The sequence below is a fragment of the Mus caroli genome, unplaced genomic scaffold (assembly GCF_978045245.1).
Source record: "Mus caroli unplaced genomic scaffold, Mus_caroli_1 scaffold_3, whole genome shotgun sequence".
Taxonomy (NCBI): domain Eukaryota; kingdom Metazoa; phylum Chordata; class Mammalia; order Rodentia; family Muridae; genus Mus; species Mus caroli.
The window spans coordinates 33,301,203-33,325,339 of NW_028227258.1; the positions used below are offsets into that span (position 1 = coordinate 33,301,203).

The 24,137-nt window shown below is 39.0% G+C and overlaps 1 protein-coding gene across 18 annotated transcripts in view; it reads right to left on the reverse strand.

Moving 5' to 3' along the window:
• Camk2d (calcium/calmodulin dependent protein kinase II delta) overlaps window positions 1-24,137 on the reverse strand; it is a 256,504-nt gene that overhangs the window by 31,298 nt on the left and 201,069 nt on the right. For 3 of the 18 annotated variants that reach the window (XM_021157634.2, XM_085835549.1, XM_021157640.3), the window contains 6 exons: window positions 22,717-22,811; window positions 21,219-21,341; window positions 20,369-20,452; window positions 19,874-19,916; window positions 16,371-16,408; window positions 7,401-7,449 (listed from right to left, as the gene is read on the reverse strand). In XM_021157634.2, the coding sequence (XP_021013293.1) occupies window positions 7,401-7,449; window positions 16,371-16,408; window positions 19,874-19,916; window positions 20,369-20,452; window positions 21,219-21,341; window positions 22,717-22,811 (432 nt within the window). Of the gene's footprint in view, window positions 1-7,400; window positions 7,450-9,866; window positions 9,909-12,205; window positions 12,266-15,171; window positions 15,205-16,370; window positions 16,409-19,873; window positions 19,917-20,368; window positions 20,453-21,218; window positions 21,342-22,716; window positions 22,812-24,137 lie in introns of all 18 variants that reach the window. The other 15 variants (XM_029475201.2, XM_029475205.2, XM_029475203.2 and 12 more) reach the window with 11 other exon arrangements.

Below are 24,137 nucleotides of genomic sequence, written 5' to 3' on the forward strand. Positions count from 1 at the left end.
AAACATATTTTTTTATCATTTTGGGTAACTTACATAGCTAACATCGATAATGTTTTATAATATTCTGTTTCAAAATGCATACTCGCATATGCTTCAAAAATTAGATCTTGTAACAATCTGTTAACAGTGTTACATCACTGTAGTATAGGAAAAAGCTTAAAAGGCTACGGCATTGATTTCAGGATCTGAACTATGCTATTGGAAGTCTATTGTAAGCAGAGAGAAGTCATAACCTACTCAAGGTTTAGAAGCTGATAGATGGGATCTTAAAACGCACCCGCAGAGAATTCCCAGGGGCTTGCAGGCAACAAGACCCAAGGAGGCCCAAGTCCTCTGTGTAACATAGGGTAGCTTAGAATGTGACCTGCCTACACCCCTGTCTGTACGTATAAGTCACCTCCAGCATCTTACACTACCTAACATGGTGTCAAGGCGAATCCTGCGCAAACACCTGTCCTGCTTGGCTTGGAGAATGGTGACGTCATGCACACTCAGCATTGTTTGGCTTGACTTTTCTTGACAGCTTTTATTTGGGACAGAGCACCTCCTTGTTTGACTTTGCAGATGAGAAAGATGTAGGTGTGGTCCCTGGCTATATATGTGTTTTGTATTCATGGAACATTTTATAAAATAATGCTATATTATTTTTTTACATACATATATATTCCAGTAATGGGGGTTGAGCCCAGGGTCTCATAAAGGATTTTAAAATAACTAACTTTTATAAAATTGCAAAAAAATGCTATTCATAGGACCTCTAAGCCAACAGTTTACTAAAATATAGAATCAATTTTTTTCCTATTATTGAAATGTAGTTCTCCTAGGCTCTCTCTTTGTCTTAACTGGGCCAGCAACAGCTTGATCCTGTGTTTTTTCAGAAGGGCTACTAATACAAGCGTTAAGTACATGAGCACTGACAGCCACCAGATTCAAACTTGACAGGAGGCAGTTTATACCGAGAGAAACAGCAAGTCTATACTGTTTCTGGTAAAGTAGGGGAATGGCTAGGAAGAAGAAAAATCTAAAGAAAAGGAAAATGTTTATGCACTGCAGGTTAGAGTGGAGTAAATTCTGCATGAATTCTGTATTTCTGATTCTTTAAGAATCTAAAGATTTGCAGGTAAGTATATGCATGTGGATGAATTATTTTCTTTAAAAACATTCAAAGCCAAATTGCGGATTAGAAATCTAAAAGCAATTCCTGGATATTCTGCAGGCTGTCTAAGACACTCTTGGTTGATCCTCAATCCTTAAACAAAGGAGTTTCTGGATTCCTATGTCTTCTGCAAGTGGGAAGTGCAAACAGGAGATGTTCTGAGGAACAAGTAGCATGCAGGTCTGAAGCAGAGCAGCACTATCTGACGCTCTGACCCAGGAAGCCCCTCACAGAAAGGAAGGTATTCCTCAAGACAGTAGTCCACCAGGGTTACTGAGTCAAGACGTCGGCAAACACACTGTATACTAACTTGCAGATTGACAGGACACATGCACCAAGCTCATTCACCAAGAGATTGATAGATTAGCTGAGGAGCTGACAATGTGTGTTATCAGACACCAGATCCCATGCAGGTGATAAGGCTCCAGCATCTTTGTCTGTAACAGGGCCTTCTGGAAGCATCTTATACAACGTCTTTACCATCACCCCAGGAAATAGACAAAGTGTTGAGCAAGGATGCAGTCCCTGCCAGTTAACCCCAGAGGTACCGATTTCTGCTTGTTACGCTGAGCTGCACTGGACTAGAGCTGCAAGGTAGATGGCATGCAGCAAGAGATCCGAGTGAGTGGCTGCTGAGAGGTGAGCCGAAGTAACATGCTGGGAGCAGGATGAGTGACAGATGATAAGGACATACAGAAGCCCAACTTCCACAGGTGACACACACTCTGGCATGCTGGGAAAGAACATCAGGTGGAGCCAACAGACGTGTGCTCATCAGGAAGGAGCTGACGTCGAGTAATGGTGTGCTGGGTGTGTTAGGAGGTGGAGAGGCATTGTGGCATACAGCGACAGGCCCTGCAAACCGTGGCTACAGCCACAAACCAGAGGACAGTCTTCAAATGCAGACAGTGTGGAAACGTGCCCCCATACCTACAGAAAGGAGCACCGTTAGATGTGACCACTAGGGACAGGTTGATGGGGACACTAGTTACTAAAACTAGAAGTTAGTGAAAAGTTAAAAAGGTATCCAACAGAAAATGTGGTACATTTACACAATGGAGTACTACTCAGCTATTAAAAACAATGGATTTATGAAATTCTTGGACAAATGGATGTATCTGGAGGATATCATCCTTAGTGAGGTAACCCAATCACAAAAGAAGTCAATAGATATGCACTCACTGATAAGTGGATATTAGCCCAGAAACATAGAACACCCAAGATATAATTTGCAAAACACAAGAAAATCAAGAAGAGGGAAGACCAATGGGTACATATTTCATTCCTCCTTAGAATAGGGAATAAAATACCCATGAAAGGAGTTACAGAGACAAAGTTTGGAGCTAAGACAAAAGGATGGACTATCCAGAGGCTACCCCACCCGGGGATCCATCCCATAATCAGCCACCAAACCCAGACACTATTGCATATGCCAGAAAGATTTTGCTGAAGGAACCCTGTTATAGCTGTCTCGTATGAGGTTATGCCAGTGCCTGTTAAATACAGAACTGGATGCTCACAGTCGTCTATAAGATGGAACACAGGGTCCCCAATGGAGAAGCTAGAGAAAGCACCCAAGGAGCTGAAGGGGTCTGCAACCCTATAGGTGGAACAACAATATGAACTAACCAGTAGCCCCAGAGTTCGTGTCTCTAGCTCCATATGTAGCAGAAGATGGCCTAGTTGCCCATCACTGGGAAGAGAGGCCCCTTGGTATTGCAAACTTTATATGCCCCAGGAATGCCAGGGCCAAGAAGCAGGAGTGGGTGGGTAGGGGAGCAGGGCGGAGGGAGGGTATAGGGAACTTTTGGGATAGCATTTGAAATGTATATAAAGAAAATATCTAATAAAAAATAAATTTAAAAAATCAGGACAAAAAAAAGAAATGTATACAAAATGCAAAACAATAATTTGGGTTTAATATTTAAAAATGTGAGAACAGTTAGTTCTAGCAGGAGCACTTTTATGTTAGACCATGGTGATGACCGCTTTGGCCATAACTGTCCTTTGTTAAGACACAATTAACTTTCAAACCATTACTAACTCTCCATGACAGTGAAGAGCTGCTAAGCTTCCGGCCACAGAATCAGAAACAGTATCCAGCTTCCAAATACGAGACAGTATTAGGAAGTTGTGTGAAATGTTGGCAGTAAGTTGTGAGGATGTGGCCACTCTGCCTTTGGATAACAAGAACTATGGGAGATTTTCAAGACTGTTGTACACCTTAGATACGGCCAGTCCTCCAGATGAATGCATGCTGCGGAATGAACTGGCCCTGATGTGAAACCTTAGCTTTGTTCATTTATTCATGTTTGCTTTGTTGTATGACAGGTTCTTTCTACATAGCTGAGGTTGGCCCTCAACTAGTAATTCTACAGCTGCAGCCCCCTGGAGTTGGGATTATAGGAAGGCACCACCATACTCAGATTCTTAAGTACATTTAAACAAAACGAAACAAAAACAAAACAAAAACAAGCAGATAAACAAAAAAAACGCCACAAAAACCAAACCAAAGCATTCTTAGCAAAATCATAGAGAAACCCCGAGTCTCACTTCATCCTTGTTTCTTTGCTATTTATTGAGTTAGGAGTAATGGGCCTGTCTGCTAGGAAGGGAGCTTCATGCACAACACACACAAGAATGTTCCAGCTTGACAGCTTTGAAATCTGCTGATCCACTCGGTACTCGGCTGAAAAGTGTGTACTCAGCATGCACTCCGTGAGTATTTGCTGAATGAATGAAGAAACTGAGATAAACGTAGTAGGTAGTTTACCCGTAACATGTGAACTGGATCTTCAGGGAATCCAAGCCACTGTGAAGGGACACTTAACAAGCAGACCTAAATGAAAACAGGTCTTTTCCCATCCTGGTATCCAGAGTGATCCATAGTCTCTGCCTAGAAAGCCCCATTCATCTGCTTTCTACTTGAGTTTCCTTATGCAGCAGCTGGCCTCGTGGGTAACAGTCCCTGCTACCACCAAGAAGCTGATGTACTTAATTCTTCTCATTAGGTCACCTTACGTGGGAGCTACCCATGCTCTCTGCAGTAGAGAGAAGATAGAAACACTCATTTCCTGGGTAGCTGACGAGAACCAGGCATTAGTATAGGAAGCCTGTAATATCCTAACAAGGGCATGCACCTCCTTGAGCAGCATAACCGTAGGTGCTGCTGCTAGCTGTGTTTCATGGGAGAAGACATGTGCTAGCCACATAGGACGATGCTACAGAAACTGGTCTAGATGAGCCTGCTGCCAGGGGTGGGGTTTCACTTGAGTAACAATGCTGTATACAACCTTGCTCAGATAGCATAGGCAGTAGAAGAAAGTAAAAGTATTATCTTGATGTGAACTAGTCATGCGTAGAGGATATAGTTTTGGTCAAATTATATAATTGTCTTTATCAGTTCCTACATGGAAGATAGGGCTCTGTCTTCTCACAGAATAAGACAATAACATACTTTCCACTAAACTACAGAGTATGGCAAAACTATCCACATGATTTAAGTATATCAGGCCTTTCTTAGGTGACTTGACAGAGGGAGCTATTCCTGCAGAAAGAAATAGCCAACAAAATAAATGCATTAAAACCATTTCCAGTCTTCCTCCTTTTACCTACTTATATCTACAATGGTGCCTGGGTGATTTTCAGAAGCGTAGATAGTCCTAAAGGTTTCTAGAAACTACCAACATTAAAAGGATCTGCTATCAAAGGGCTGCATATATTTTAGAGGGAAGACAGCTGAGGCCTATATGGTCTATACTAGTATGATCAAGCAGAAATGTAATTTATTCATTAGGTTCCAGAAAATAAATGTGAGCACCCTGTGCTCAATTATTACCTAGACATTTCCTTTAATCTTATATTATACTTTTTAATCTTAGTGTTATACTTAATTTCTAAAATTTCGTGTGTATAAGTTTGTTATAACCCTAAAAACAAATAGTGCGTCAATTTTTCAAATCCCCAAGGGAAACTTTGGTTCATTTTATTTTGACTTGTTTCTTTGAGACAGGGCTCACTGTCCACAGGGCAGGTCTAGACCTCATTTTATATCCACTTTTAACCTTAAACTCTGTGTCCTTTTGCCCCAGCATCTTGAGTGCTGGGATTACAGGTGTGTGCTCGCATGCTCACCTGAGAGACTGTAATAGACACACTGATATGTAGATAAATGAGAGTTATCCTGAGCAAGTCCTTAATAGCTCAAGTCAAACTCAGATGAGAAACATTACAAATTAAAGCCATTCTCATAATTACCAAGGTATGAAAATGTCCTAGGTGGATGAAGTACATATACTGAGGTGCTGGGATTCCCTTCACTATACTCAGTTATTTAAGGATTCAGCTCCTCTGGTGGATACCGGATAGGTTTTCAGACACTTGATTAAAAATCGAGACCAGGGAGCAGGGTGGAAGCTGCTTTGCTGTAGGCCTCAGCAAAGACTGAAAAAAAAAATGAACATATGAGAAAAACAGTAGCTGGCAAAGAGGAGGGCAGGATACCCTTAGCTGAGGCCAGCAGAACCCTGCCACTCATAGGAAGAGTTTTACAGTGTTTAAAGTGGCCCATGGTTCATTATAATATGGAATACATGAAGCTGTATATAGAACTACATGCAACAGAGAATGTGTGAAAAAAAAAATCAGGCAATGCAATAGGGCCAGAAAGCTCACATTCCAAAATATACAACATCTCCATCCTCCATGAAGCCAGGCTACTCTGAACTCTCTCTCCCCTGGCCTAATTCCTCTGCTGGAAGTTTCTCTCTCTCTCTCTCTCTCTCTCTCTCTCTCTCTCTCTCTCTCTCTCTCTCTCTCTCTCTCTCTCAAATAAATGGTCTTATGGTCTTTACTTCAGCTGTATCAGCCTTGGCTCAGCTCTTTGTTCTGGTGCACAATGACCTAGACTCTCTCTGGGAGTGTCCACCAAACACTTACATAAGCTGGTATCAAAACCATGTGCAACATTTTATTTAGCTGAAGAGCTAATGCTAAAACATTCACAAGATGATCCTTCCTGAATCACTGGCAAAGCTAAATGGTGCATCTGTTTATTTGGTTAACACATATGTTTTTATGTAATATCAATGACTCAGTGGCAAAAATGGGAGGCATAGACTTAATTGTAGCCTTGACACTGATTTCTACATTTGCACTCTAAGAAACAATGAGTGTCTTTCTTTAAAAGAAGTAGGGAAGTGCCCTAGTAATATAGAGAGTATGCCTGAATAGTGCCAGTGCTCTACTTAACCAAGAAGAAAAAGAGCAGCAGAGGTGACTGCCAACTGTGGTCTGCAGCCATTTTCATTTCCTAAATTGTCCATCTTCCTCCTTGACTGAGAGCTACTGGTTATTTATTCTATAACACAAGTTCATATGTTTTTCCAGCCTATTTCATTAACACTACCTAAAGAATTACAGAATTTAGTGACATTTTTACAAAAGGTACTTCCCAGTTAAGATTTAGCTAATGGATGAATCACATTTTTCAATTCTTCAAAAATATTTTACCCCCCTTTAAATGTTTATTTTAAAGGTCTTAATTATTATAATAATATTTCATAATATATTCTAGTCAAGCAAAGAGGAAGCTATACATACTGAGCTGCAGCAAGAACACAAAACTGCACAAGAAAATGGAGCAAAATTAACACTTCAAAACCAACCATGTGGTCAAAGGAAGTAGAGTAAACCTGAAGTACATATTGAGCATGTTTGTGCGGTGGTTCTGTGATTTCAATAGCTGGATAGCTTTGGCAAACAAAATGAAATGGATGTCAAAGCTATATTAAGACAGTATATGAAACCCAAGCCAAAAAGCTACCAAAATCAAAAAGCTCCATTGATATTCAATGGAGACCGTTAAAAATTATTAGAATATTTTCATACCACTTCTTCAGAATATAATCTTGAATAGATTTTTCTATACAAGCTTTAATGATATATATAAAATGTATATGTATTTTATTCATCTTTTGACTGACATGTTTAAAATCAGTCGTTAGCTGAGATGTCAACAATATGCTTGCACAGAACACATGTTTAAATTTAAAACACGTGAAATGTGAAAAAAGCTGACATATTCATAGAGTGATTCATTATCCAGAATAATGTATTCATAAAACAAAACAAAAGAGAATTTCTTTTGGAATAAATCTTTTTCCTAGTTTAAACTGAACAAGCTTTGCTGTGACGGATGTGGCTCTGTGAATTAGGGCTTTCCCACTTTTTGCCTCAAGCCTACCTTTCACGTCTTCATCCTCAATGGTGGTGTTTGAGCTCTCAGTTGACTCCTGTGCAGAGGGAAACACAGCTTTAAGCTTCACAAAACAGAGAGCTAGCTCTTATGACAAACTTGGCTGGTGTGCATACATTTCATGCAAACTTCTTCAGCAGGCTGTGTGCATATGCCGACATGCAAATGGACACATATGTCAAGTGACTTTCAACAGAAACAAGATGTCATATGCTGCAAACATTTCAAAGGGAGCACTCTGGTTGCCTAGTCACGGATGCAGGATAAATCCAGGTGATTTGTAGAAGCAGAAGAAGTATGTAGTTTATTTTAGGATGAATTGCATGAGTTCACATGACAGTGCCTCATACAGTGGGTTTTTAGGAGAAATGGAATACTTCAGGAGAATAAAATTTAAATTTAAAATACATGGTTTTTTTTTCCCTAATGAATCTCAAAAGTAGCAAGTTTTTGCATTGGGCACTGTGTTGAGTATAGAATTTGCTATTTATCTACCCTCCACCTGTGTGGAGAAAGGGCGTTTACTCCATCATTTCATCAGAAGCTGGGACTATCAAGCTGAGCCAGGCTGAACACAGCTGTCATAAAGTTTCAGGTTTATCTTTAGGACACTGAGACTGTAAGGAATAATTTGTTTTCAAGGTCAGTTAGACTTATTTTCATTCATTCATTCTTTTTCTTTTTTTCATTCTTTCTTAACTCAGAACGGGTTACAAAATCTCTTCCCACAAGGAAAAGACAAAAGCTCATTGGGAGTCTGCAAATGAAGGTGGGGAGTAGCAAGCACATTCACAAGTGTACTGCTACTGCTGGAGGGGAGACGCTTCTTACAGGAGCTTCATAAAGGCTTTTATTGCACTTCAGTAATGAAACACTTTCTAGTAAAGATATGTTGTAGTATTCGTAAGTACTCATTTTCCACTCGGAATGATTAAAGGCCAGAGCTGAAAATAACTGGGACCAACCTTCTAGTTAATAGCTGTATGTTCAGTGAATGGAAAACAGGGTTTGGAGGATAGTTTAAAAAAAATTCCAGTCAGTGTCCATTTATAGATTCGGTATTTTTAGAAAGCCATCTATCTATCTATGTATCTATCTATCTATCTATCTATCTACCATATATAATATTTAAACCAAAGAGATAAACTAGCTAATGTCCAGAGTCTCCACATATACAAAACCAAAGGGGGGAAAAACACCCATGCATTTCTTTAATGTGATGTAGCATTCAGACTTAATCTCAAAATGAAGGTTTATCCCATGCACTTAAAGAAAATGAATTCATATAAGCAATAAATAGCATGCAGCAACCCTTACAATTACGGCAGTGTCCACACCAGCTGCTATGCCTGGTCTTTCATTTGATAGTGCCATTAATGGGATTATTCTTATATGTGCTGGTCCTGACTACCTCAAATCTTTTGGGGACCTAGAACATCTCCAGTGTCATGACACTAATGTACACACCAGATGAAGACACAAAACACTTCACATTTTCAACATGGGTCAACTAAATATTGATCCAGAGATGAAATATATTTCCTGAGCCTTCAACGTTAATGATAAGAGTAAGGAAAAGACCTGTGACTTATTCAGTATCTTATCTGATGCATTTTTCTCCCTTAGATATGAGAATGAATGTATACCAAGTTATAAGCTAGACATAGGATATATAGAGAGCATATCTCCTTTTATCCCTCAGACATGTATGTGAGTGTTGGTATGAACACAGTATACACATAACTTACAACAGGTGGAACACATTAGTCTTCATTCAGCAACTTACTTAAATGTATGTTACTGTAATTCATATAGATTGACAGCAAACATATTTAACAAAAAGTGGAACTCCCCGATTCTCTTCAAATTCACTGCAAACAGCAACACCACCAGCGATATCATCAATAACAGGGAATTGAAAAACAAGCAACCAGAAACAACAACAAAACCACTGTGACAACAGAAGACAATGGAAAAGCTGAAAAGCCACAACGTTTTTTAGAAAAAAAAATATACCTACAAACTTGTTATGTTTGAAGATGAGGATGATAGCAAGAAATTCTGAAATTTCATGCTGTATGTGTTTATTGTATAACACACAAACAGACATGGAGAATTAAAAGGCGCACACGGAATAGCTTAAGGTACACAGTCATCTCAACACAAACACTTTGCAAGGGTTTAAACAGACTCTTACTCTTCATTGTTTTTTTTAATATACTAAGGGATCATTGATCTCTCTCTCTCTTTCTCTCTCTCTCTCAGGGTATCATTCATTTTGATCTGAAAGACATCTATGGATAATTCTAGAAGAATTAGGCCTTAAAGAGCATGTGGTGAAAAGATGGCCATTTTTTTCCTTCCCCACTTGAGATAATGACTGGGTTTTGCACAGGGCATTTGGTGAGTTGTGTAATCTTATCAGAGCGAATGGGGTTGCTTCTCTCTGAATACCTTGTTTCCATCAGGGTTGTGGATTACAGTAGTTTGGGGCTCCTGAGTGAGAACAAAATAGAGAAAGAAACAGTTTGTTTTGGTAAGTACATTCTTACTAGTCTGTGGGACAGAGCAGAGAGGGCCAACAGACAAGACTAGTGACAAGAGCTAAAGCCAGGTAAGGGGCTGTCAACAGCTGACAGGATCTCTGTGGAGGCCTCTCTGGTGAGCCCATGAGATCACACACCTCTCTACCCAGAAGCAGCATGCAAACGACCTTATTCTTGATAGGTGAATGAGCAGGCTTTGCAATTTGGAGACCTAAAGAGGCAGTCACTGTTTCACCCAGCCCTATCCCAGGAAGAACTTCTTTTCTTCTCCTCTGAATACTCTATTTCTGTCTGTACGCAGGAACTGGCCAAGAGCACCATAGATAGAATTATTCACGAAGATATCAAAATCTTTGTGAAGATATATTTTTTCCGGCTATATTGCCTTGGGACTCAACTCTGATATTAATATAATCAACACGTAGCTGAATACCCTTGGAGACTTTTGAAACACTGGACCACATTTAAAAAAACAACAATAACAACAATAACACCCCCCACACACACACACACAAAAATGTCCAAAAGAATACACACAAAGGGCATGAAAAAAATTCTAAATGATACTATTTAAAAAGTTTGTTTAAATGTTTTAGAACTAATAATAAAACACAATCATTGGAATCACTGTTGATACATCTTATACTAATCACATTGAAAATAAAAGTTCTACTTCATAAACTTCATATCTAGAATACTAAGTTTCCTTTCTTCTCTACTGGATACTCTATTTTTGTCTATCTCACAGAAACTGGCCAACAACACCAGAGATAGAAATATCTAAGAGGAGAGCAAATTCTCTGTGAAGATACATTTTATGTAAAATTCATTATATAGTATTTATAGGTAATTTTTTTCCATGAAGAAATTATTATTTTTCTATGAGAAAAACCTTTTTTTTTTTTTGGTTTTTCGAGACAGGGTTTTCTCTTTAGCCCTGGCTGTTCTGGAACTCACTAAGTAGTAAATAATACTCAAATACTAATAAAAAAAAAAAAAAGACCTAGTGTTCATACAACGATAGCATGCCTGCTGCAGCCACTAACGGCCACCCTGGCACCTGTGAGTTGTTATAACCATGGCCCGTCTTCTCCACCACGGGCATTTCCTCAAGGGGAAGCCTACACTGCATGCTTAGAAAAATCCTACTGCAGCTTCTTGTCTTTCCTTCTGTAGCTTCAGCTGTGACACTGACTTTACTATTTATAACCTGCTATCTTTTGGCTTCTTTTTTCTTACCTATTTTTAAGAAAACATGTTTTTTTTTTTTCCCCCTAGGGATTGAACACCAAAGTCTCTTCTATGTTACAAAAATGTTCTCCTACTGAGCTTTGCTCTCTCTCAGTCCAGATAACCCTCTATCTCTGCATTTCTTTTCCTTCAAATGTTCTTAAATTGAGCCTACTGGTCAACCCAATTAGCGTAGCGTCTAACGTTTTTAAGTCAATGGCAATAACAGTCTGGGAACAGTCATGAATAAAAGTAATTTCTGGGAATCATAAGTCAAATTATAAAACCTGTATACTAAATGCCAGTATTCAGATTTTGAATTTTAATACAAGACTATTTCAATGTGTGGAGGGAACTAAGTTGTTACTTCTCTACATTTAGTTGAAATGGACAAAACTGTTTGTCTCTGATAGCTTAACCTTCCATAGTATACACTCTCATTCTGTGGAAGTAAGTGAAACAGTGACAACTTAATTTGAAACACAACGGACAAAAAGCTTCGACTTAGGCAGTGCCTCTTTATCTCAGAAAGTGAAGTCTTGCAAAGCCATATTGTCTTTCAATGAGAGAGAAATGGGAACTGTGAATAAGGTCTACTTTCATGTCATCTTGCAAGAATCCTGTTAGCTCTCCTTGATGTCAACACATACTTTGCAGAAAGAGAAACCATTGTTTGCACGATCAGTAGCAATCAACACCAGAAAGAGCTAAGAGTAACAGGAGCGCATTCTACTGCGTTTCCAAGCCAACATGCAAGAATTCCAACTGCGGAGAAAAGCATGATGTTCCACAATGAAATGAGAAGGCTCATGTTAGAAACACACTGCTTGACAACTATCTCTAGAAAAGAAAACAACAACAAAACGATATCAAGTTTTTCTTCTATCTTTGAAAGCAAAACAAACAAACAAAACCAACAACAAATGAAGTATTGATACATAGATATTGATTTAGTGAAAGAGAGAAACAACAGCAAACAGTGCAGAACTTAAGAAGGGTGCAAGAGTCCAGGTATACCAGCGCCGGGGTAGGTATATTTTCTTTGGGGCTGGTTACCACGTTGGCTTTGTTGTTTATCTGTGGATATGCAGAAAATAGAAACAGAAATGCCTTAGTCTTCTTGGTAGCTAATGTCTACAAGTAGTGTGTTTATACAGAAATACAGATATGAGAATCAAAAGCCCTTGGGGATGGATGAGAAAGACACAAATGAAGAGCATGTCTAGTTCCTGAAGGTCACACACAGACTAGGACCCTGTGTGTGATGGAAGGATGCCATCATCTGTGGCTGCTTTGGGTGTTCCGCCTTCCCTGAGTGACTTCATTGAGCTCAAACCAGGCTGCAGACTATGACGAGGCTGTAGCCGGTTGCATACTCTTCAAAGCGGATTCTGTTTCAAGGCTGCCAATCATTCACTGCTATGAGCATATACCTTTATTTTTTTTTTCTTCTCATTTTATTCTTGAACCTGAAGTCACGCACAAATCATTTTTCCCTGGAGAACTATCATTACTTTGCTTATTACACAGCCAATTAAAACCCTGCCTCTTCTGCCAAAAATGCAAACATTTAAGTGTTTTACTGAAAATGGTAAGTGTGGGTCTTCTTTAGGAATCTGCCTTCAGTGATAAGAAATCAAACTCTGTTCTGTAGCCTCCGTGTGAAAGGACTTTCTTGCTCATGGTTGCTTGGGAGACAGCCCAGGAGCTTGTGATTGTTCTGTTATTCTCGCCAAGTACATCCCGTGGGACCAAGCCCTTACATTAACACAAGTAAGTTTATCCTTAATATGGGATGTAATTACTACCATGGGAGCCATATTTTCCAAGACGCTCCTAGGGCCAATAAGTTAGCAATGGCCCACAGAAGAAGGCTCTTTGTCGACACGTGGGAGCTTGGAACTTTATTGAGTTTGGGACTACAGAATAAAATACTGAACTTTAATAATCAACATCATTTTAAACCCATGCATAATATATTACATCATGGTTATTAAACCGAAACTTAAATTCACATTCACTTTTGTAATCAAATGATGTAGTCATTTTTTATTATTTTCTAAAGGGATACACCCCATAATTTTAATATGAATGTAAATATACCTGTGGACTTAAAGAGGAACAGGGACTGCATATCAAATGGTTATTTACAAATGATTACAAAAGACATTATTTTGGGCTTCTTGGGTCATTTAACCTTATGCCTACAAGCTGTTTTGGGGCTATCATTGAGAAGAAGGCAAAGGGGGAACAGAATTCACTGAGTATATAATATTTTGCTCTTATTTTCATTCTTCTTTGTGTGGTATTGCTATGACCATTATTTAATTAGCTTATTTATTTATTTATTAGATATTTTCTTTATTTAAATTTCAAATGTTATCCCCTTTCCTCATTTCCCCTTCAAAACCTCCCCATCCCACCTCTCCTCCCCCAATCAGTAACCCACCCACTCCAGCTTCCCTGTCCTGGCATTCCTCTACACTGGGGCATTGATCCTTCATAGGACCAAGGGCCTCTCCTCTCATAGATGTCCCATAAGGCCATCCTCTGCTACATATGTGACTGAAGTCATGGGTCCCTCCATGTGTACTCTTTGGTTGGTGGTTTAGTCCCTGGGAGCCCTTGGGGGGGGGTTACTGGTTGGTTCATTATAGCTTTTAAACAGTTAGCTTATAGCATTGTCATACAATGCTCTGTGACATCCAGAAAGAAAGAAAATGTTGAACATTTTCTTTACCTAGATGACTTATTGAAGATTAAGCCACCAAGCTGCATTTTGAAAATAGGTTTGCAATTTTTGCTTTAAGTCAATTGAACACAAAATATTTGCTACAGCCAAAAATGGACAGAGGTAAAGGTTTAATGGTATCTGTTATAGAGGAATCAGAATGTGCTTATGTTATTACAAGCTACATTAGACAAGGAGAGGGATACCCAAAGGTAACGTATTGGGAAGAAATGCTTGATGAAGCATAGCAACTTCCTGTGCAGCCATCAGGACCTTGTGATTAAATGCATTTAGTGTTCGTCAAATGAAAGAGAAATACTCTGGAATGTTCTTCCTGTTTTGAGAGGAGCAAGGCCTTCCCCTGAGGATTCAGTTGCTGAGAACTGCCTTATTCTTAGTGAAAATGTGACTCACTTGTATCTAAATGCACACAAACTTATCAGCCAAAGTGTACAACAACCCAAACCTTCATCCACATTCACACGTGAACGACACACACCGCATCATGTTTTGGAGGTATTTATGACATTATTCCCAAACAATAGGGAAACTTCTAAGTAAAAGCCAGAAGAACTGGCTTTTAAAGAGTCAGTTATCAAGTACCATGCTCGACCACAGTTGTCTTTTCAAATGTACGTGTGGATTTATGTCCTTTATATTATGGAAGCAATGTACTTTCCTTGCTTGAAACCTGAGTGCAATCAACAGTGCAGTATTACTCTCAGAAGGCATGAATAAGGAATTGTATTTATTCACTTAAGGTTAATACATACTTCTTTTAAAGAAGCTTAGCTAGAATGGGCTCAAGCTGAACTCACTTTCACATTATTTGTAAACCCAAGGCAACTGTATTAAGTCATGTCTGAATTAATTTAGCAATTATGATGATGGATCAAAAAAAAAAAACCAAAAAACAAAAACCCAACCCTATGGTATTTTTTACCCCCGGCACAAGCAAGCATTTATTATGTCCTGGCTTCTGTATTTTCAGGTAGAAAACCGGACATTTCAGACAGTCAAATGCATTACCTGCATATAGATAAGGGTTCAAGTTCTTGTTTACTTTAAGAAAAAAAAACTCTATCAGAGAAAAACCAAGTAATGTGAAAGTGGGGTAGCGTGTTATGAGTGCAGATTAGCGCTGACCTATGATGCTCTTTTTCTACTTCCACTAACTCGGGTAAATGAGACTGTTTCACTTCTAAGTGTGCATTTTCCAGGTAGGAGAAATCTGGTAGACACAGGTTCTCACCATCATCTGAACACTCGAACTGGACTTCCTTTTCTGAATTGACCAGTCAAAGAGAAAGGAAGATGGGAAAAACAAAAAAACAAAACAAAACAAAAACCAAAACACAAAAACAAAAAACACAACCTGTTGAATTTTAAAGCATCAAACCATGGAATACAAAATCATTTTGTGGTCGAAGAGGTCAGCTGGAGGAAAACGGTGCTTTTTGTATCAGGATACCAGAGAGAATAACTGTCCATTGAACCTGTGAGCTCTCCAGCACCAAACAGCACAGAAAACCCAAAGGAAACATTTGGAAACGTAAAAAAAAATCTTCCCAAATCACACACAGATAGGTAGTGAGATAAGGATTGAACCCATAGGAATTTAGGACCCAATAAATGATTTTCTATGTTACATTTCTCAATAAGAACTGACACCATCTGAATGGGCCATGTTCAGAGGTTAGAATATTAATTAATTCCCAAGAGTGTTGACCTGTTGAGGAATGTACACATCTGCCATTGGAAGAGAAAGAAAAATGATTAACAAGACATTTAGGTGATTTCGAGATCACAAATATTATTATGCAAATATGAAGTTACAGTATTAAAATAAACTCACTGTAAACAAGATATTATCAGTGGGAGCAAGTTATAGTATATAAGTTCGATATCCAAGATAATAAAAAATACTTTTGTTGTCTTCCTTGGAAGATTTTCCTAGTGCCTGTTCAGGGTAGCACCATGAACACATCTTTAACCCTTCGGATTGAAACTCGAGGAACTCAGGGCCTTTAGAGAAACTGCCCAAGCATGAACACTTAGTCACTGAAGCCTTGATTTTCCAGATAAACTGTCCTCAGATTTTGGTGGGCTTCATCATAATCATTTGGAAAAGTATCTGGGATTTGCACTTTCTTAGGTCAACAGAGTTTTTTGTGAAGGTGGAGAAGCAGAGACGACTGAAACATTCACTTTATAGAATAACTATATCTAAAATATTGGGTTTCATGGTTAATACATAATCAAGTGAAAAGGATCGAACGTTTGTTAGCACACATGATAATCATGTTTGTGTTCTATCTCATGCTTCAGCCTGCATCCTCTTTCCGAGAATTGTGAGGTACATAAACTACACAGATTTGGGATTCCCAGGTAACGTTTAAACTCTACAGCATCTGAAAGTCAGAAAGAGTTTAAGAGAGCTGTTTAACTTACCTTTACCCCATCTGGTTTCTTCAATAAACTCTTGGCTGCTGCAAAATGAGAGTAAAATTGCTTTAGAGAGTTATCCAGAAACCTAGAGTTAGATAACAAATCAAGAAATCATCTCCTGCACTTTTGCTGAGTTATGGGCAACACACACCAAACCGTCAAGGTCACACTGATGAGCGAGAGCTTACGGGACACTGAAATACAGTATCACTTTTCTGGTTTTGCCACAGCAAATTTAGAACTAAATTCTTACAGAGTTCATGACATGGAGTTGAACACTTTGCCAGCTGTACACTGGACTTTGTGTCACTGTTGGTTCTGAAAAGGATACTGGAACTTTCACTGGACTATCCTTCATAATCCAGAAAGTTGGTTTCAGTCTCGAGATACCAGCTGACAGACCAATTACATGTTCATTCACACCGTGTCTTGTGACCATGTCAGTTCTGCTATTGAAGCTCCTCTTTCCAGAGGATGAAATTTTATTCACAAAAATTTGCTCTGGCTAACCAGTGTCTTCTCTGTGTTTTTAAAAATCAGATAACTTCAGTTGGACTGAAGATACAAATATCTATATAAAATCAGATGGTACCTTATTGACCAGGAGCAAATTTTTTATGCTCAGCATATGGTAATAAAAAATGCATTCCGTGTTCTTTTAGACTTCAAGATCAGAAAACAAAGGCTTCCTAAACAAAGGTCTTTGAATTGAAAAGTTAAAAACCATAATATCTGGAACCAGATCTAGAATGAAATGAAATCTTAAAGGCGTTGGTTCTCATAGAAAATGTCCTTTTGGTAGGGTATTTAAGCAATTGCTTGTATTATTCCCAAATTCTTCAATCTATTAAAACTAGGAAGCATCCTTTTACATATGAGTGCATATACAGTGAACAGCCAGCATAACTATAATGAGTAGTACACTGGTATAGAACACTCACAGCACAGAGAACAAGTATGTACTTCCACTGAATGACAATATACACAGTCATTTAAGCACACGGAGCATGACATTTGAAATGAAACAACTAGCTGTAACACAACCACATGAACACTTCATTTATTTATATTTCTTTGGTTTGGGGTGTTATTTTTGGTCTTCAATTTGACAACATTTTAAGTTTACCTGAAAGACACACACATTCATTTTATCTTACTTTTAGCAACAAAGCTCTTAAAGTTTATCAATGGAGATTGTTATTCAGTAGTTGCCTTAGTTTTGGTACTGTCTGCCTGTAGTTAAAAAGGGACACTTGGGAACTCTTGTGGCAGTTAACAGGTTAGAGAGCAAACAGGATCATTTGGATGGCAATAGCAAGCAAAAAGAAGACAATGGTTTGAGGGAAGCAGCAATATGGCCTGGGAGATGCAGGGCCATCCTTGTGTGACTACCACCTTACCTCACAAGAAATACATTCCACATTCAGGGAGAAAAGAAGAAATAAAAACAACTTTATAACCACATACTTATGGACATTTACTTTAAAGAGTATATCTGGCAATGAATAAAATGAATGAAATACTCAAAACAAAAATGGAATTACAAGATGGAAGGACAAGATATAACTGAGTCGCATGGTATTCAGTTGACATGGAAGTGATGGCTCAAAGAGTTTTTTTTTTCATGCAAAAACATTCAGAGGCAATACAAAATCCACATATTAGTCATGGTTTTTAGTTTACAGAATGGTGCAAAGGAACACAAGATAAACTAAAGCATCTAAAAGTGGGTACAAGCACTATTAGTAAAGACCCTTTTTACACTGAAGGGTACACTTAAAATGTCAACAAAATACATGATTTTAATTCTGGAGAATCTTTGAAAAGGAAATTCTTCATTAACAACATACACTATATAAATCCCTCTATCTCTAGGGATTCGCTGAGTCCTGGGCCAGGGTAAAATATCTATTTAGTTTAAGGTTGTATACATTGGTTCATGCTTAGTGACCTGGCATTGAGCTCACCTGCATTAACATCAATCACATGGAAGGTCTTTACAAAGCTTGACAAAGGCAGCAAGCAACATGGCTTCTTAGGCTAAACCCATCAGTTAGCACACAGAACAGCAGGGCAGTGCGGCCCCTGGATGTGCAGCACTGGTCACTGTGTGGGAACAGTGTGTGTGCCTGGGGCTCACCAGCTCATCATTTCATGATCTTTCTAAGTGGGAAGGAGGACTGTTCTGTAAACACTAGTCTAAACCGTAACTAAGAGCGGACTGAAGAATGTCTGATACTCATAGAATGGTGGCCACCCGACCATCACTTTAACATCCTGACTGGGTCCAACAAAGTCAGAGCAAGACAGTGAATGCTGCATAACCCCACCCCAAAACAAAAGTAATGTCATTTTTGACAAGTGTTCTAAGAATAAACACCTAAACTATAAGTCTGTCTGTCTGTCTCTCCACTCTTCCCCTCCCTCCCTCCTTCCCTCCCTCCCTCCCTTCCTCCTTCCCTCCCTCTTTTCCTCCCTTTCTCCCCCCCTCCCTCCCTTCATTCATCCATCCCTTCCTTCCTTTCTAAAACAGGGTCTCACTATGTACCTTGAATGGCCTAAAACTCTATGTAGAGCAGGCTAGCCTTGAACTTACAGAGTTCAACCTTCCTCTGCCTCCAGAAGGTTGGGACTAAAGACATGCATCACCTGATGACCTTTCCCCCAAAGTATAAGTTTATCAAATAAGGCAGTAACTTAGTTGCTGCCTCAGCCCACTCCATATATGTCAGGTTAGCACTTGCCAACATTTGACTTTTGAATGCCTAGTGCTTTTTACATAATCTATCAGGGAGGACTCCAAGACTTAAGCATACTTTCCTGGAAGTAATACACACTTTACATCCATTGTGGAAAGTCACTTTTAGAGTAAAGAAACTTCTTGGCTGAATTTACCTCGTATGTAAGTTTCTTTCTTTTGTGTTTCCTTCTGTCACCCCCCACCCTATGCGGTCATTTTGAGGAATACTATTATTGGATGACATCCCCATATGTGCATGTGGCCAGTTCTTTGTAACTTCTCATTAGGCAGCTTTAGTCCTTGTAATTAGTCTAAATGAATGTGAAGACACATTAGTTGAAAACAAATTAGGCCTATAAAAATAGGGTTCTACAAAATGACTCATTTTAAACTCTTTCTTATAGCAGTTCCCTATAATAATCAACAAACAAACAAAAATCCTCATGGTTATTATGAAATATCAATAAAAATGAGACATACATATCATTCTTGTGTGACCATAGCATTTGAGACCTAGGTGTCCAGTATGAGTGGAGTCCTACAGACAGCTACAGGACTATAAGAAGTCTCCCCTTCTCCATTGTGTGATGTGTGTGTGTATCATTTGTAGTTATTAGACTTTCTCAATTCTCTTAAGGACACACACACAGACACACAGACACACACACACACACACATACACACATACACAAACACATACACAAACACTCACACACACACATTAGAGAAGGTCAGAGGTGAGAGGACAGAGTTCAAACATGTATACCTGAAAAATTTCTCGTAGCCAGCATAGTTGTCAAGATGGCACCCTATCAAAGAAATAAGAGAAATGGATTATAGTTGGCCCTAACAAACCTCTGACCTAAAATCAGGTAGCAAGGGCTCACAAATCTCTGGGCTTTATGTTCAGATAGGGACTTTGCGGTGTCTGTTTTTTGGCTTTGTTTTGTTTATTTGTTTCCTGGAAGCCCTAGCCTGTGGCTCTCAGCATGTTTGGGCAGCTCTAACTTTCTGAGCCACATTTAGATCATCAAGCTGAACAGCTGCTTCCTCTTAGAAGAGAAAGCACAGCACACACTGCCCCAGCCGGCCTATTTGCATCCTTGGGTTTGATTACGGAGCATGCTCTGTTTCCCTCAGATCCAGGACTGACTACTGAGATCTATAGCATCAAAAGCTTTGCCAAGACTTCTGCTTTTAGTAGTTTTCACCTCACCAGATCAACCCTCCAACCCTCCCACAACAATGTCAAATTTCTTACCTTCAGTTTCCGTCTAGCATTAAATTTCTTCAAGCAGTCTACAGTCTCCTGCCTGTGCATCATGGAAGCAACAGTAGAGCGTTGCTAAAAGAAGAGGAGAAAGGGTGACTTGATATTTAAAACATAGCAAGAACAAAAAAGAGTCTCAGTTTCATCCGATCTTTACAAATGGCACCTGCACACATATAGTCACCTTGCAAGTACTCAATTGCCATTGTCTCCTAGGAAAAAGCATGGTTTTATAAAGACTGCTAGTGCCTGAGCTTAAACACTGACGAGTAGAGAAGGCACAGGAATGAGGATCAATAGACTCTCAGGTCACCACTTTAGCAAGCATTTCCTAGTAGAATATCTTCCTCTTACTTAGCAGTATATCCTAACCGTAGAAATTTACAGAAAATTTCAAACTCTCTTACAATTCCCTTGGTTTTTCCTTAGGGCTTCTACAAGATAGTCACACTACTGCAGCCATCATGTACTCCCTAAAACTACTTCTAGCTTCTAAGCCTCACATGTTTCTAAGGCTGTTGAATGATAAAGAATTAGACTTTGTAACACTTTCCCTTCTGGGGTACAGTATGTATTCAAGTCATTATCTTAGTCCCTGTTCTGAAGTCTTATCAATTACTGGCATGGGAATTCCTCATTCATCTTATGACAGACAATACTTCCTTAGAAAATTGGGCAGTTTAGAGTTTGCTATACTGGCAATGGTGGTTTTCACGACCATAAATTTATGTCTTAAATACTAAGGTTTATCTTTTTCTGTAAGATTACTTTAAACCTATGAAAAGTGACTAGGGGTTTATCCTTCAGTTTGGCTCCTGGGGTGCATGTGAAAGTGACTTACACAGATCCATGGGTGTTTCAGGGCCTCAGAGGCTGTGATGCGTTTGGCAGGGTTGATGGTCAGCATTTTGTTGATGAGGTCTTTGGCTTCAGGTGTCACTGTATCCCATTCTGGTGACGGAAACTTCAAAGATAGAAATTAGTAAAGAGTTTTTAAAAATAGAGACACTAAGCCAGACGTGTTCATACATGCCTCTAATCCCAACACTAAAGAGGCAGAGGCGGAAGGATCAGGACTTTTAGACAACCTTCAGATATACAGCAAGAGCAAGGGTAACCTGGTATACAAGATCCTGTCTTAAAACACACACACAGTAACAAACACACACACACACACACACACACACACACACACAGAGTAAAATAGAGAAAATCCAAATATATCCCTCATTTCTATAAGCAGTGCATTGTTTCATAAAATTTGCCATTATGTAAGTTAAATTATAGTTAAATTATATAAAAAATAGATTAATTCATACCACTGTCTGCTGCAACAAAGAAATAACTAACAAGATAAAATTGGTCACGTTTATTTTTAATTTGATCCACTGGTTTTGATGTGAACATGTCTGAGATATTAATGTGTGAATTTCTAAAACACTTAACTATAAGTAATGCTGACAAGATAGGCATGATTTTGCAACTGGGTGCCCCAGAGAAAGAAATAATCTTGAGTTGTCATCATCTCTTATTGTACCCTACAAGAAACCATTTCCCCATCATGTTGTGATTTGAAGAAGTGTAGATAGCACATGGTAACTGGCTGGACAGTGGCTGGACCCTGGACTGAGAAGCCGATCGATCCAGAGCACTTCCCAAAGCCAAATTTGCACTCAAAAAAGACTGTGGTCACTGCTTGGTGGTCTGTTGCTAATCAGATCTACCACAGCTTCCTGAACACCAGAAAACCACTACATCTGAGAAGTGTGCTCAGAAAATTGACCAGATATAACACAAACTACAGTGCCTACATCTGCCTGGTTCTTTATGACAACACCCCTGTATATGGCACAAGTGTTAAGTCATCTGTTACAGCCACCTGCCCTCTCCCCAACTGGCCAAACATCTTCAAGCATTTAGATGACACTTCTACAACTAACAGGATGCAGAAAATGCTTTCTAAAAATTCATGAAATTTTATGCAACAGAAATAAACATATTTCTCATAGCCAAAAATATATTGATTGTGATGGTTCCTATTTTGATGAATAAAGATGTGTTTGAGTCTAACTATAATAACTTGAAATTTGTGGCCTGACACTAAAAAATCCTCAACCCAATGCTATCCCAACTACTTTTGAAAATTAACCTTCTTTTCATATGATAAGTATATTTTGTACTAGATATAATTTGCTTCATAAGACAAATATACATCATACTAGTTGATAAATGACAGATTTAAAACAAATTATTAAACAAATGTCAACAACAACCTTTGCTCTTGGTAGTATCCAAACAACCAACCCTCATCCCAAGCCAGATGGGTACTTATTACATACATCATAAGCTCCGGCCTTGATCTGCTGATACAGTCTATGCTGATCTTCATCCCAGAAGGGTGGGTATCCAACCAGCAAGATGTAGAGGATGACGCCTGAGGAGATCATAACAGACAATGAGTCAAATGTGCTTGACCAATATGGTATGAAGACAGAGAGAAGCATGGGAATGGCTTTAGAGAGACATGCAGTGTCCTGTCCTAAAGCCTCCCTGTCTAGAAGGTGACAGCTGTTCCTTTCTTGTGTCCACACTGATACATTGTCAGTCCACCCTGTGGAACAAAGTATTGTAAAGAATCAGGCAGGGTAACACCTAAAGATGAAATGCTCCTTCATTTTGGAGGTCATTTTTGCCTCCCATTTTTCTATATAAGATTTTACATGGGCCGATGCTTAACTTTTTGTTATCTACTTCCTAATCTACTGACAGTGAGGACCTTTGTTGACTGTAGTGTTCTGGTTACAAATTTATGTTCTAAATAAACCAACATCTCTTGGGATGCTGATAAAATATAAAAAGACACAACCATTTTCTCATCAATAATGCATTTTTAAAACTAAAAGCTTTTCCATCAAATAGACCTCACCAAAGAGCCATACATTACAGGGAAGTAAGAGGAATGAGGAGGGAGAAACTGCATGCAACACCCAAAGTCATAAGCACATTGTTGTAATGCAATTTTGAGATTTATTGCAAAAATATGTAGCTAAAGGCATGGTTGGTATGCAGAGGGGACAGGTTCCAGGATCACTTCGCAGATATCAACATCTGTGCATGCTCAGGCCCCACTGATAGAATTGTGGGAGTTATTAAGCTTAACCTAAAAAAGCCATACCATGCTATAAAGGGGTGGCTGCATCATATTGTCCAGAGACAAGGAAAAAGTCTGTGTACATTCAGTGATGCAACTGTGGTTTTCACCCCCAAATATCTGATTAATGATGGCTGAGTCTGTACATTTGGAAAGTGCCCAACCAAGGGTAGCTGCACTTATGAGTTAGTCAACATGCGATTCAGTAGTTAAATGAAAACTATATTCATAGACTGTGAATTTTACATGATATTGCCTTATATGCATATATTCTAAAAATAAAATTATGGTCTCGTTTGCCTTCAAATATTCTCTAGTTACTTTTGACACACTACTAAACTGCCAAGGTCTTTGTTTCCTTTATATCAGATTTTTCTAGAGGAAGGTCTGAGGGCCCTGTGGCCTCACCTGTGGCCTCACCTGTAAGCCTTGCCCTTGTTGCTTCCTTAAGCCTGGAAAGGCCAAGGGAGAAGAGTAAGGCAGGTGGAGCTCTGCCCAGATGCCTTGAGATTGTTTCCCCCCTGAGAGTGGGGGCTCCTTGGCTCTCAGATCTCCTGGTGGGGGAGATCTAATGCAGCTTGTACCTATACGTCTGGGATTCTTTGTACA